The sequence below is a fragment of the Mandrillus leucophaeus genome, unplaced genomic scaffold (assembly GCF_000951045.1).
Source record: "Mandrillus leucophaeus isolate KB7577 unplaced genomic scaffold, Mleu.le_1.0 Scaffold147, whole genome shotgun sequence".
Taxonomy (NCBI): domain Eukaryota; kingdom Metazoa; phylum Chordata; class Mammalia; order Primates; family Cercopithecidae; genus Mandrillus; species Mandrillus leucophaeus.
Window position 1 is genome coordinate 5,025,456 of NW_012101443.1, and position 14,063 is coordinate 5,039,518.

The window sequence follows — 14,063 nt, forward strand, 5'->3', positions numbered from 1 at the left end:
TACCTTTTTTTGGTCCTAACTAGGAGAGAGGAGGATCAAGGATACATCCAACATCTGTTGCTGGGCTTTATGGCAGTTTTCTGGATTACAGCAAACCACTTAGCAGAAGTGGAAAATGGAAAAACCTCCCCCTCTGGCTTTCCCTCACAGGATTTTCTGTGTCCATTTTCTGTCACGTGGCTGTCTAATTACTAGCAATCTTGAGCGATTGTGCTATCCTCTGGACTTTCAGGCACTATCCATGTTGTTATCCTTCCCTCTTTTTCCAGAACAACACTTTTGCACAGATTACTCCCCCAGACCCTGCTAAAACATCTGCAAATAAACCTTTTTCTTTCTACCTAGAGAAATAAGATGATATCTGGTAACTTTTGTGAATTCATTTCATCTAGGTCTTTCATGTGACCAATTTCTAAAAATTGGTTTTCCCTTGTTTTCAAATGGTGATGTGGCCTCTAAAATTACAAATTACGCCGTCAGGGACTTGGTAGACCTGCCTGTTGTATTGTTGGTACTTGGTCTTAACTCTTCAGAGTACTCATCTGATTCTTTCCGATTGTGTCCTACCTCCTGGTATTCTAGTTGCTTAGTCACTTAACTTTTGGGCTCTAATATAATGTTATAGTTAATGGTGAAATGCCAGTTATGTACCTATATTTTTGTTTTTCTGAAGCTCTTGGCAAGTGTTTATATTTTATCTCTCCTTTCTCTTAGCAAGAACTATATTACCCTCAAAAAGCATATTTCTGCTGGGTTTTTGAGTAGAATTGATGAAAATGGACAATATTACCCACATGATTAAGATTCTGATGCGGAGTTTCTAGTTTTTCCAAAAGTAACTCAAGTCATTTCACAAACCAAAGGAAGTCTTGTCCTACTCCTCTGTGTGTCCTAGAAAATTTACATGCTTCCTCAGTTTCCCTACCAGAGAGTTTTAAAAGAGATCACTTTAAAATCGTAACTTTCCTATAAAAATCACAAAAGAGTGCATTCTATAAAGGTTTTATTTTCTCTGCCTTTTTAAGGCTTAAGTGTTCTTATTCCCAATCTAAATTTTAAATTCAATCTAACCCTTTATGTTTCTTACATTTTCTGTACTGTAAAGTCTCCTTGTCCTGAATTGTGCTTCCTGGTCTTTCTGATGGACAAAAAGTGGGTTCCTTGCGAGACAGGAGATTCTGAAGGGCTTTTAAATGAATAAAGATGGTCTATATAATGAATGTGAACTGGGTGGGATTTTATTTCAAGACACTATGGAGAAAATATGTTGTAGGCATAACAGTATATCAAAAGCAGTGGTTTGTGCCAGGGCTGGAGTTTCATGAGTGATTATTGTACAACATTTACTAGCAGTAGGTGATTTTTGTTTGTTTTGATCTTAGGTTCTTATAATGTCCTGACTTTGTTTTTTTCAAAGCTAACTCTTTGGATAATAACATTGACATTATTAACAGCATGATAGCCCTAACATTGCCTGGACTTTACTTGCCATGATCTAATTTCTTACATGAAAGATATGTTATGTTTTTTTATTTATTTTTTTCCTATTTTAGATCCATTTTTCCAATCCATCCCTCCTTCAGAATCATCGCCTTGGCAGAACCCCCTGTTATCGGAAGCACAACACACCAGTGGCTGGGACCAGAATTCTTAACCATGTTCTTTTTCCATTACATGAAACCACTTGTGAAAAGTGAAGAAATCCAAGTGATTAAGGAAAAGGTAAGAAGAAAGCCAATCTCAGTCTATTTTCTACAGCTAATCTCTTTTTAAGGCATTCTGATACACAGGCCAAAGTAAAGTTAGACATTTTTGGCTTTTTCTTCCCATTTACTCCCAAATTTCCTCATACAGTGGTGAAGGTCAGTGGTTCTTAAACTTCCACATTTTTCAGCATCATCTGGAGGACTTGGTAGAACACAGGTTTCTGGGCTCCATCTCCATAGTTTTTGAGCCACTAGATCTGGGATGGTATATTAAACTTTTTATTTCTAACAAGTTCTCAGGTGATACTGATGCTGCTGGTCTGGGAACCACACTCTAAGAACCACAGATGTGGCCTGTCTCGCCTCTTTCCTCAGGTGGAGGCCAGTTTGGAATCCCTTTTATTTTTCTATTTAGTCAAAGGTGACTATTTTAAGTCCCTATTATAAAGGGAGGCCAGGCACATAAATAGTAAGTAGTCCTGGTCTCTCAAGACTGTAATGTATCCTGTACTTGCCTGATTAGTACTTCGATGACTTCTCATGTGTGTAATCCATTATTTCAATGTGTGCCTTAATCAAGCATTGTGGTTAGCACTTCTAGAGTTTTAGAACTGCACTCTTCAATGCAGTAGCGCTAGCCACGTTAAATTATTATTATTATTATTACTATTTGTTTGAGACTAAGTCTTGCTCTGTTGCCCAGGCTGGAGTGGTATGATCTCGGCTCACTGCAACCTCTGCCTCCTGGGTTCAAGGCTCCCGCCCCAGCCTCTCAAGTAGCTGGGACTACAGGTGCACACCACCACAACTGGCTAATTTTTCTATTTTTAGTAGAGACAGGATTTCACCATGTTGGCCAGGCTGGTCTTGAGCTCCTGACCTCAATTGATCTGCTCACCTCGGCCTCCCAAAGTGCTGGGACTATAGGCATGAGCCACCACGCCTGACCATGTTAAATTAATTTTTAAAAAATTTGGCCAGGTGTGGTGGCTGACGCCTGTAATCCCAGCACTTTGGGAGGCCAAAGGGGGAGGATCACCTGAGGTCAGGAGTTCGAGACCAGCCTGGCCAACATGGCGAAACCTTGTCTCTGCTAAAATACAAAAAGTTAGCCAGGCATGGTGGTGTGCACCTGTAATCCCAGCTACTCGGGAGGGTGACACAGGAGAATTGCTTGAACCTGGGAGGTGGAGGTTGCAGTGAGCTGAGATCACACCACTGCACTCCAGCCTGAGTGACAGAATGAGACCCTGTCTCAAAAAAAAAAAAAAATTCTGTTTCTCAGTCACTTTTCAAGTACTCAGTATCTACATGGGAGCTTTTGGCTACCATATTAAACAGCGTAAATACAATGCTCATCATCATAGAAGGTTCTATTGGACAGTACTTTTCTAGATCACTAATTAGTAACTTTCTATTTAAATACATTTATTCCCTTTGAAACATCTGAATGATCTTATTAATTGTAGGTCTTGTAAGCATGGTTGCAAATAAAGGCATAGGTTTTAGAGTTTAACTACTTGGCTCTCAATGTGAAATCCACTACTTATTAGCTTCTAGATCTTGAGTAAATTACTTAGTCATAGTTTCCTCATCTAAAAATGGGGATAATACTATTTATTACATCATAGGATTGATTTAAAGAATAAATGAAAGAAAGTATATGTGGACTAGGACTTAGCATTTAAAAAAATTCTAATTACTTACATGACCAATGAAACCCTAAGCAGTATTCTTCTAAAATTGTCACACTGTCCTAGTCATTGTTTTAATATCTTTTTTTGAGCTTTTAAAATTAAAACCTTAAATTTGTTATTCCTTAAACAAAAATTGCTTATAGCTTAATGAAGTACTTAATTGAAGTTTGTTATAGTTAAAAGCAATTGATATGTGTTATTTGGGCAGTTGCTCTCCCAAGTTCATTGATATGTTGATCATAGCCCTCAAGTATGTGTTTTACATGTTTTTGGAAAAATGGACACCTTGAGTATCCATTCCTTAAATAAGTGTACCTTATGTCACTTAGATATGTATGTAAGATTGCTGCTAAATAAAGGAACTTGGTTTCAGTAAGAAGACACCTAATTAGTGCTTAAAATACCACGCTGAAGTTAACAAAATAGGAAATGATGATACATGAAAAGTTCTTTATGGGCCAGTTTTAAATTGTGTTAAAGGCTCCCTTCAGTTTTATCTTGGTGATAGAATTGTATATGGAGAAGAGTGTCTTGGTTTAAATTACCTGATTCTTAAAGAGAAAGCAGGGGTTTCAGTGTTTCCTAAGAGGTTGAATAAGCAACTTTATCTGTAAGTTAAATATGTAACCAACAATGAATGACTTTTCTAAACATGTAATTCTAATAGTATTTGCTAAGTAGTCATAATTTCTGATTGATTGATCACATATCCCAATTTATTTCTTCTGTTTGTCCTCAACTCTGTCAAAAAATAGGTCCCAAATGCACCTCAGGAAACTCTGGATAAATTATTATCATTTACACACAAACTCAGAGAAACACAAGATCCAACGGTAAGTCTAGGCTTTTTCCACGGGATTTTCTATTGTTGACCTGCTGCTGGTTTTCTTTTCTTAGAATTCAGGACTTAAAATCTATTTTTTAAGATGATATTTTATTTTTCAGAATCCCTTATGCTATGCCTTTGTTTTATGCGTATGGTTTACTCCAGTTTCCTTGATTTTAACATTTCTTCCAGCTGCTCCTCGCTGATGGTGTAGAAAGAAACTTGTAGCTGCAGAGTACTTCATGTTCATGGGGGCTGCTTCTCTGTCCCCTCTCTCTCCTACGCTGAGCAGTGTTATCTATTCTAATAGCTTCAAGTACCTACCACAAGTTAATGCCTACATCTTTATCTTCAGCTTCTAACTTCTCATTTCTGATTGACTTGTATTTCCATTCCCAGATGGCATGTTAGAAACATAAAGGGCTGTCACTGTTGAACTCTGTGAGTCTCAGTGTTCTCATCTGTAAAATGGGAACAGTACCATCTACCTCATAAAATGGTCTCAATGATTAAACATAAAAATGTGTGTAAAGAATCTACTTCTTAGTAACTGCTTACTAAATGTTAATTTCTTTCACTTTTCCTCTGGATACACTGAGATCATTGTAAATTCACATATCTTATACAACTAAACTGTCTTTCCACTTTAAATCTATTCCTATTCTTGATTTAATTTCCTGGCTTTGTTAATAATCTAGCTGCAAAATTACCTAAATTAGAAACCTTGACATCATTGTTGATTCCTTGCTTTCCTGCTGTCTTCACTTAATCTGAAAACAGATCTTACTAGTTTAGCATCTTGATGTCTCATCTGTTCTCTTATCTATTGTCAGTAACTGTCCTAGTAGTGGATTTCATAATCTTTCTCCTGGAATATTATATCCTCTTGACTGCCTTCTTTATCAATAATTCATTCATCATGTGACTCTCTAGTAGTTTCCTTTTGTTGTTGTAACAAGTTACCATAAATTGATGGCTTAAGATAATAGAAATTTATTTTCTCTTTGTCTGGACAACAAAAGTCTGAAATCAGTATGACTGAGCCGGAATCAAAGTGTCAGCAGGACTGCACTCCATCGGAGGCTCCAGGAGAGAATCTGTTCCTTGCCTCTTCTGGGTTTTGGTGGCTGCCAGCATTCCTTGACTATTGCACTCACCATATCAATCCTGCCTTCATCTTGACATTACCTTCTCCCCTGTGTTTGTGTCAAATCCCCCTCTTTCTCCTTCCTTCAAGGGTATATAAGATTGCATTTAGGGTCCACACACATAGTGCAACATAGTCTCCACATCTCAAAATCCTTATCTTAATTTTATTTGTAAAGTCAATTTTGCCATAGAAAGTAACATTGACAGTTTCCAGAGATTAGGATGTGGATTTTTGGGGGGATAAGGGTGGTCACTTTCTGGCTGTCACAGGTCCCCTGTTAATTCCCCCTCTGGGGCCTCATTCCAAATACTTTCTCCTTTACCCATTGTTTTTAGCTACACTGGTGTCTTTGTTGTTCCTTGAACTTACTAGTGCCTGCCCCAAGGCCTTTGCCACTTGGTGTTTCCTCTGCCTAGATTATTCTTCCCTGGATAGCTGCATGTTTATTCACTTTCCTTTTGGGATTTGCTCAAGTGGTCCCCTTTTCTGTGAGGCCTTCCTGAAGCACTATAGAATCAAATTTCTATTCCATTTTATTTCTATCCCTCTTTCTGCTTTAAGGTTCTTTATAGGGCTTCTTACTCTTTTACATAATGTATGTTTTACTCACTAAGTTTTTGTTGTCTATCTTCCTTCACTCGAATTTCAGTTCCAGGATTGCCGGGGGTTTTTCTTTGTTCCCTGTAGTCTCCCCAGCATCTGGAACTTTGCACAGTAGCTATTCCTGATTTGCACAGTGTTCCTGCTGCGCAAAGTTCCAGATGCTGGCAGTACTACAGAGAACAAAGTTAGAGATTAGTAATGTATTCCACAAGTATCTGTTAAATAAATGGATGGACGAATCTTCCATATTGTCCCTGGAATGATCTTTCCCAAATCCATTTCCTAAGTTCTTCCCCTTGTTTAAAACCATTAAGGGATTGACTGTCTTTGCCTGTAGACTGAAGACAGCCTGCTAAACATACCTGCTGAGTTCTCTCTAATCCTAAGCTGCTCATCAAGCCTCAGTTTCTACAAACTCTCTTGAAGCATTCTCAACTCTTCCCACACTTAGCTTCTTGCTATTTTCTAATCCCATCTATACTCAGATGTCTCCACCTTAGATAATGTCTAGAGTGTGCTTTCCCTCCATCCAGTTGTCCCTTCATTTCTCTCTTCTGTTAAGTCTCTCTCAGCCCCCTTAGGCAGCAGTAACTAGTATCTCCAATCTGCTTTCATGACACTTGACATACATTTCTAATGTCGACCTATCGCAGTTGTATTATAATTTACTTTTATTTCCCCAGTTGCTATTTGAACTCCTTGAGACTGTCTTATTTGTTCTTTTATTCCGATTTCCCTTCCTGCTGCCTGGCACATAATAGACACTTAAATCTTTGGTGAATTAATGAATAAATTGATTAATTAAAATTTTATTAACAGATTGTCCCTAGAGTTTTCTCTTCTTTAGAACATGCTATATTTTCATTCTTTTATAAAAATGAAGAATAGAAAAATAATGTTTAATAATTTCTGATGAGAATCTTTATGTTTTTAAGCTGAAGTATTTCTAATCATGCTAATATGAACAAACCCTTTGAGGTGTACTCTTAAACTGTATAACCATGGTAACTAGGGGAATGTGCCTCATATCTTCACCCCCCCTTTTTTTTTTTGCAAGATAAAACTGCAGTTAGAAATTTGATATTATAAATGTTAAATACATTAGGAATTTTTAAAGTATACTCTCAATTTTTGATTGATAATAATGTGAGAGCAGAGATTACCAAACCCTTTATTCAGCACTTAAATGGCTCAACACGAAGCTTATCTCTCATTTTCTCAACCCTGGTTATTATTGCAAACCATTTTGGTGCTTCCAACCAGAAGAACTGGAGAATTGGTGTTCAAATATATGCGCATTCCTTATTGATCACTGGAATGAAATGTGAAGCCTGAATTCAGTGTCAAGCTTAGAATGAGATTAGAATGTTATACCCTAAAAAATTACCCTATGGTTTAACAGGACTCTTATAAGAATCCTCTGGTTGGAGTCATTTGTCAAATATTTTTTATGATTAATATAGGAATTTTTCATGGTCCTAGGTATTAAAAATGGGAATTTCTGAGTTATATTTGACTTTTCACATCAATCATACTGCCTGAATTTTATCCTCAATACATCTTTCTTTCTCATAGCAAGTCAGTTGCCAAGTTTGTTGTATCCTACCTCTCCATTCTTGTTGCCATAACCTTACTGTCGGACTTTTTCCTTTTATAGGCTGATTATTGAAGTAGCTTTCTGTTTCCTGTCTCAATTCTGTCTGTCCTTCAACTACTTTCTATACTGCTGCTAATTTAAATTAGGAAGTAGGCTAGTAATAACCTGATTCTAAAATCATGTTTTGACTTTACACATAGCAGAATCCTAGTGCCTTTAAGAATAAAGCCAAACCCCTCAGAGGTCTTTAGGTCTCATAGGTCTTTGTTGTTTGAGAGCAAGCCTTCCAGCAGGACCTTCTAGTAAAGCTGGCCTGGTTCCTCATGTTCTACTTGCGGTTCCATTCCTTTTGCTTTCATGCCTTTGATCAGAGGATTTCTTGTGCCTGTTTGAATATTTTAACTGCCTGTAATAACTGTCTACTGTTCCACTTATTTTAGCATTGAAGTATATACTATTTTGAATTGTAATTTATGATTTATTATATTTGAATATTATCTCCATGTCTGGAATGCAAATTAATTGAAAACAAGAATGGACCTAATGTTTCCTTGTAAATGAGTTCTTTGAAACTTAGAATGTGTTTTTTAATAGAAGAAAGGATATGTGGTGGTCATTCTTCCAACCTAATTCCCAAAGGAAATATAATACTAATGTAGCTGAAATGGAATACTAACAGCAGACCAGTATCTCATGGAGATGTGAAATACACAAGGAAGGATAAATTAATTTTTTTCTTCTTTGGGACATACAGAGATGACCTTAGGTGGAACATTAAAACAAGCAAATGTGCAGTGTGTCTTTGACATTCTCCCTTCATCCATTCTGACCCCTTTGTGAATTTCATAGAGTCCCCTTCTCCAGGCCCTTGAGTGCTCAGGGCCACTTTACTGCCCTCTGTGACATTTCATACTGACTTGCCTTGCCCTCCCCAAGGTCCAGTTGCTTCAAAAGTGCTTCTGTCCTCTGGTTTTCAGTGAAAATCACTGTCTTCTAATACTGCTGATCTAAGTTAGGAATTAGGCCAGTAATAATCTTATTTACTAAATATATGCTAATATGTAGGTCCCATCACCTTTCTCTGCTGGGTTTTTTGTTTTCATTTTGAGGAGGCTGACTTTTTAAATAACAGTTGTTGCCATTTGTTGAGCACCCATATGTGTGTGACATGTGCTAAGAACTTTAGAATCATTTTCTAATTTAGCCTTCATAACAATCTTAAAGGTGAGGGCATTACTATTGCCATTTTAAAGGTGAGGGAACTGAGGTTTGGAAAGGTTAAGTAATTTGCCAAGGTCACACAGCTAATAAATAGGATACCGACTTATCTGATTCCAAAGCCTATAAACTTTACCATTATATTATGCTACCTGCCAAAAGGATGTCAACAAATATTTATTGAGTATTTACCATGTCCTGAGTTCTATACTAGCAACTCTATTCATGGAATTTTGGGAAATGTAAGATAACAAAGTGAAATTATTCTGACAGCATAGGGGAAGGATTCAAAACAGCAAGCTGCAACACAAGTGACAAATTGGTTGACACCTCTGTGGTCAACAGCCTAAATTGTTTACAACTCTTTTTTGCTATTTTTAGAAACCACAGATTTGCTTAAAGCTTTAAGCATTTTCATGGTATCTTAACACCTTGGCTTTGTGTAAGCAGAAAAAGTGAACAGTCCATCGTCCAGCTTAAGTCCAGTGTGACCTTTATTATGTAACATTCTTCCCCCGTTGCCCCTCCCGCCTCCAACTTAGCACAGTTAAAATACATTAATTAAATTTAATTGATAAATACTTTAAATAGATTTTTAAAAAACTATCTTCAAAGATGTTTTAAGTGTAAATTGGTTTCTGTTTATTTTTATTTATAATTAATTAACAGTACATACTTTAACTTTGGCCTTACCCCTTCAGGAATAATGAATTCTGCTGTAACAGCCATCTAAAGGGACTTTAGCAAGTTGAAACAAGACTCTTAACACAATACATTTGTCTTTTGATAGGCACAATCATTAGCGGCCTCACTTTCTACCAGACAACTGTTGCGAATTTCTCGTCGGCTGTCACAGTATCCTAATGAAAATCTTCACAGTGCTGTTACTAAAGCCTGCCTTTCCAGGTAAATATATTCTTCTTTCTCACTGCATGTTAAGTTTCTGGATCTTCACTAAAACTATAACATAAGTTTAACTGATGGTGTATATTCCCAATCCTTCGAAATATATTGGTCTGAATATAGAGCTATTTCATCCTTGCCTTCCCTCGTTAGAACTTACTTAGTACAACATATTATCTTTTAGAATTAATTTTTGGTGCCAGCATCACCAGAAGCAGATGCTGGTACTATGCTTCCTGTACAGCCTGCAGAACCATGAGCCAAAATAAAACCTCTTTTATTTACTAAAAAAATAAAATATAGTAAAATTAATTTTTATCCTTAATTTGTATGGGTACACAGTCAGTGTGTATATTTGTGGGGTACATGAGATACTTTGATACAGGCATACAATATGTAATAATCATAACAAGGTGAATGCCATGTCCATCATCCCAAGCATTTATCATTTCTTTGCATTATGAACATTCCAATTATACTTTTAGTTACTTAAAAATGAACAATAAATTGTTACTGACTATAGTCACCTTGTTGTGCTATCAAGTACTGGATCTTCATTCTATCTAACTATGTTTTTGTACCCATTAATCATTCCCTTCCCCACTTCCCACTACCCTTCCCAGCCTCTGGTAACCATCCTTCTACTCTGTCTTTATGAATTTTATTGTTTTAATTTTTAGCTTTTAAAAATGAGTGAAAACATGTGAAGTTTGTCTTTCTATGCATGGCTTATTTCACTTTAAATAATGTGCTGTAGTTCCATTCATGTTGTTGCAAATGACAGAACTTCATTCATTCTTTTTTACGGCTGAACAGTACTCTCTTGTGTGTGTACAATATTATCTTTATCCATTTGTCTGTTGATGAACACTTAGGTTGCCTCCAAATCTTAGCTATTGTGAATAGTGCTGCAATAAACATGGTAGTGCAGACCTCTCTTCAATATATGGATTTTCTTTCTTCTGGGCATATACCTAGCATATACCTAGGATTGGTGTGTCATATGGTTGTTCTAGTTATGGTGTTTTTTTTTTGTTTTTTTTTTTTGAGTTCTCTGTAGTGGTTATACCAATTTACATTTCCACCCACAGTGTACAAGGGTTCCCTTTTCTCCACTTACTTGTTGGTATTTGTTATTGTCTATCTTTTGGATAAAAGCCATTTTAACTGGGGTGAGGTGATACCTTGTTATAGTTTTGATTTGCATTTCTCTAATCATCAGTGATGTTGAATACCTTTTCGTATACCTGTGTGCCATTTGTATCTCTTCTTTTGAGAAATTTCTATTCAGCTCTTTCATGCACTTTGTAATCAGATTATTAGACTTTTTCCTACTGAGTTGTTTGAATTAATATATTTTATCAATTCCTTGTCAGATGGATGATTTGCAAATATGTTTTCCCATTCTGTGAGTTGTCTCTTCACTTCATTGACAATTTCCTTTGCTGCAGAAGAAGCTTTTTAACTCTATGTGATCCTATTTGTCCCATTTTTGCTTTGGTTGCCTGTGCTTCTGGGGAATTACTTAAGAAATATTTGTCCTGACCAACATCTTGGAGAGTTTTTCCAATGCTTTTTTTTTAGTAGTTTCATAGTTTGAGGTCTTAGATTTAATTCTTAATCCATTTTGATTTGATTTTTGTATACGGCAAGAGATAGGGGCCTACTTTCATTCTCCTGCATATGGATATCCAGTTTTCCCAGCACCATTTATTGAAGAGATTGTCCTTTCCCCAATGTATGGTCTTGACACCTTTGTCAAAAATGAGTTCACTGTAGATGTATGAATTTGTTTCTGGGTTCTCTATTCAGTTCCATTGGTCTATGTATCTGTTATGCTAGTAACATGCTGTTTTGGTTACATAGCTCTGTAGTATAATTTGAAGTCAGGTAATGTGATTGCTTCAGTTTTGTTCTTTTTGCTCAGGATGGCTTTGGCTATTCTGGGTCTTTGTGGTTTCATATAAATTTTAGGATTATTTTTCTATTTCTGTAAAGAATGTCATTGATATTTTGACAGGGATTACATTTAATCTGTAGATTGTTTGCAGTAGTATGGACATTTTAACAGCATTGATTGTTCCAATCCATAAACATGGAATATCTTTCCATTTTCTGGTGTCCTCTTCAATTTCCTGCATCAGTGTTTTATAGTTTTCATTGTAGAGATCTTTCCCTTCTTTGGTTAAGATTATTCCTGTATATATTATTTTATTTGTAACTGTTATAAATTGGATTACTTTTTAAAATTTCTTTTTCAGATTGTTCACTGTTGACATACAGAAATGCTACTGATTTTTGTATGTTGATTTTGTGTCCTGGAACTTTACTGAATTCGTTGATCAGTTCTAATAGGTTTCCGTTGGAATCTTTAGGTTTTTTTTTTCAAGTGTAAGCTCATATCATCTGCAAACAAGGATAATGTAATTTCTTCCTTTCCAGTTTGAATAATGTTCATTTCTCTCTCTTATCCAATTGCTCTAGGGAGGCTTTCCACTATTGTGTTGGATAACAGAGGTGAAAGTGTGTATCCTTGCCTTGCTTCAGATCTTAGAGGAAAGGCTTTCCGTTTTCCCATTCAGTATTGATATGGGTTGGATCTGTGTCCCTGCCCAAATCTCGTGTCTAATTCTAATCCCCAGTGCTGGAGGTGGGACCTGGTGGGAGATGACTGGATCGTGGGGGTGGATTTCCCCCGTGGTGATGGTCTCATGACAGTGAGTGAGTTCTCATGAGAGCTGGTTGTTCAAAAGTTTGTGGCACCTCCCTGCCTCTCTTTCTCCTGCTCTGACAATGTGAAGTGCTTGCTCCCCTGTTGCCTTCTGCCATGATTTTAAGTTTCCTGAAGCCTCCCCGTAAGGCAAGAAAATGCCAGCGTCATGTGTCCTGTAAAGCACCATGAGCCAATTAAAATTATTTTCTTTATAAATTACTCAGTCTCAGATATTTCTTTATAGTAGTAGAAAAACGGACTAACACAAGTATGATACTAGCTGTAAGTCTGTAATATATGGCTTTTATTGTGTTGATTATTGTGTTGAGGTATGTTCCTTCTATACTCAGTGTTTTTTTTGAAAAGTTTGTTTATTTTTATTTTATTAGTTATTTTAAATATGTAATCTCACGTTGTTGCCAGGCTGTATAGTTTTTGTCTTGAAGTCTATTTTGTCTGGTATAAGTATAGTGACTCCTGTTTTTTGTTTGTTTGTTTCCTTTGACATGGAGTATTTTTTTCTGTCCCTTTATTTTCAGCCTATGTATCATCATATGTGAAGTGTGCTTGTTGTAGACAACAGATCATAGTGCAGTGGCTATTCACAGGTGCAATCTCCCTGCTGATCAACACGGGAGTTTTGACTGGCTCTTTTTCCAACCTGGGCCAGTTCACTCCTCCTTAGGCAACCTGGTGGTTCCCCACTCCTGGGAGATTACCATATTGATGCTGAACTTAGTGTGGATACCCAGTCAGTATAGTGCATTACAACCCAGAACACCTGGGCTCAAGCTATTCTCTTGCCTCAGTCTCCTGAGTAACTGGGACTACAGTGGTGCCCAGCTATCCTCATCATTTTGAGGGTTTTCATCATGAAGGGATATTGAATTTTACAAAATTCTTTTTCAGCATCAATTGAAACAATCATTTGTTTTTTGCTTTTCATTTTATTGATATGATGTATCACATTGACTGATATGCATATGTTTATCCATGCTTGCATCCCTGGCACAAATCCTGCTTGGTCATGATGAATGATCTTTGTAATGTGTTGTTGAGTTTGGCTTGCTACTATTTTGTTAAGGACTTTTTCATCAACATTTGTCAAAGATATTGGCCTGTAGTTTTCTTATTTTGATATGTCTTTCTCTGGTTTTGGTATCGTGGTAATAGTGGCCTTGTAGAACCAGTTTGGAAATATTCCCTCCTCCTCTATTTTTCAGAATGGTTTCAGTAGGATTGGTATTAGTTCTTCTCTAAATTTTTGGTCAAATTCAGCAGGCAAGCTATCAGGGCCCAGACTTTTCTTTGCTGAAGACTTTTTATTATGGTGTCAATCTCGTTACTTGTTACTGGTTTGTTCACATTTTGTATTTCTTCATAGTTCAATCTTGGGAGGTTGTGTGTGTTTAAGAATTTCTCCATTTCTTCTTGGTGTTCCAGTGTATTGGCATATAGTTCCTCATGGTAGCGTCTAATGATCCTTTGTATTTCTGTGGTAACAGTTCTAATGTCTCCCTTTTCATCTCTGATTTTATTTATTTGAATCTTCCTTTTTTCTTAGTTGGGGTAAAGGTTTGTCAATTTTATTTTTGCAAAAAACTAACTTTTCATTTCATTAATCTTTTGCTTTTTTTTTTTTTTTTTTTT

General features: G+C 36.5%; 1 protein-coding gene across 1 annotated transcript in view; it reads left to right on the plus strand.

Annotated features, from left to right (window-relative positions):
- LOC105535530 (von Willebrand factor A domain-containing protein 8-like) overlaps positions 1–14,063 on the plus strand; it is a gene marked incomplete at its 3' end in the record, with an annotated part of 189,590 nt that overhangs the window by 145,641 nt on the left and 29,886 nt on the right. The window contains exons 15-17 of the mRNA XM_011974646.1: positions 1,554–1,722; positions 4,159–4,236; positions 9,588–9,703. Coding sequence (XP_011830036.1) covers positions 1,554–1,722; positions 4,159–4,236; positions 9,588–9,703 — 363 coding nt within the window. The remainder of the gene's footprint in view (positions 1–1,553; positions 1,723–4,158; positions 4,237–9,587; positions 9,704–14,063) is intronic.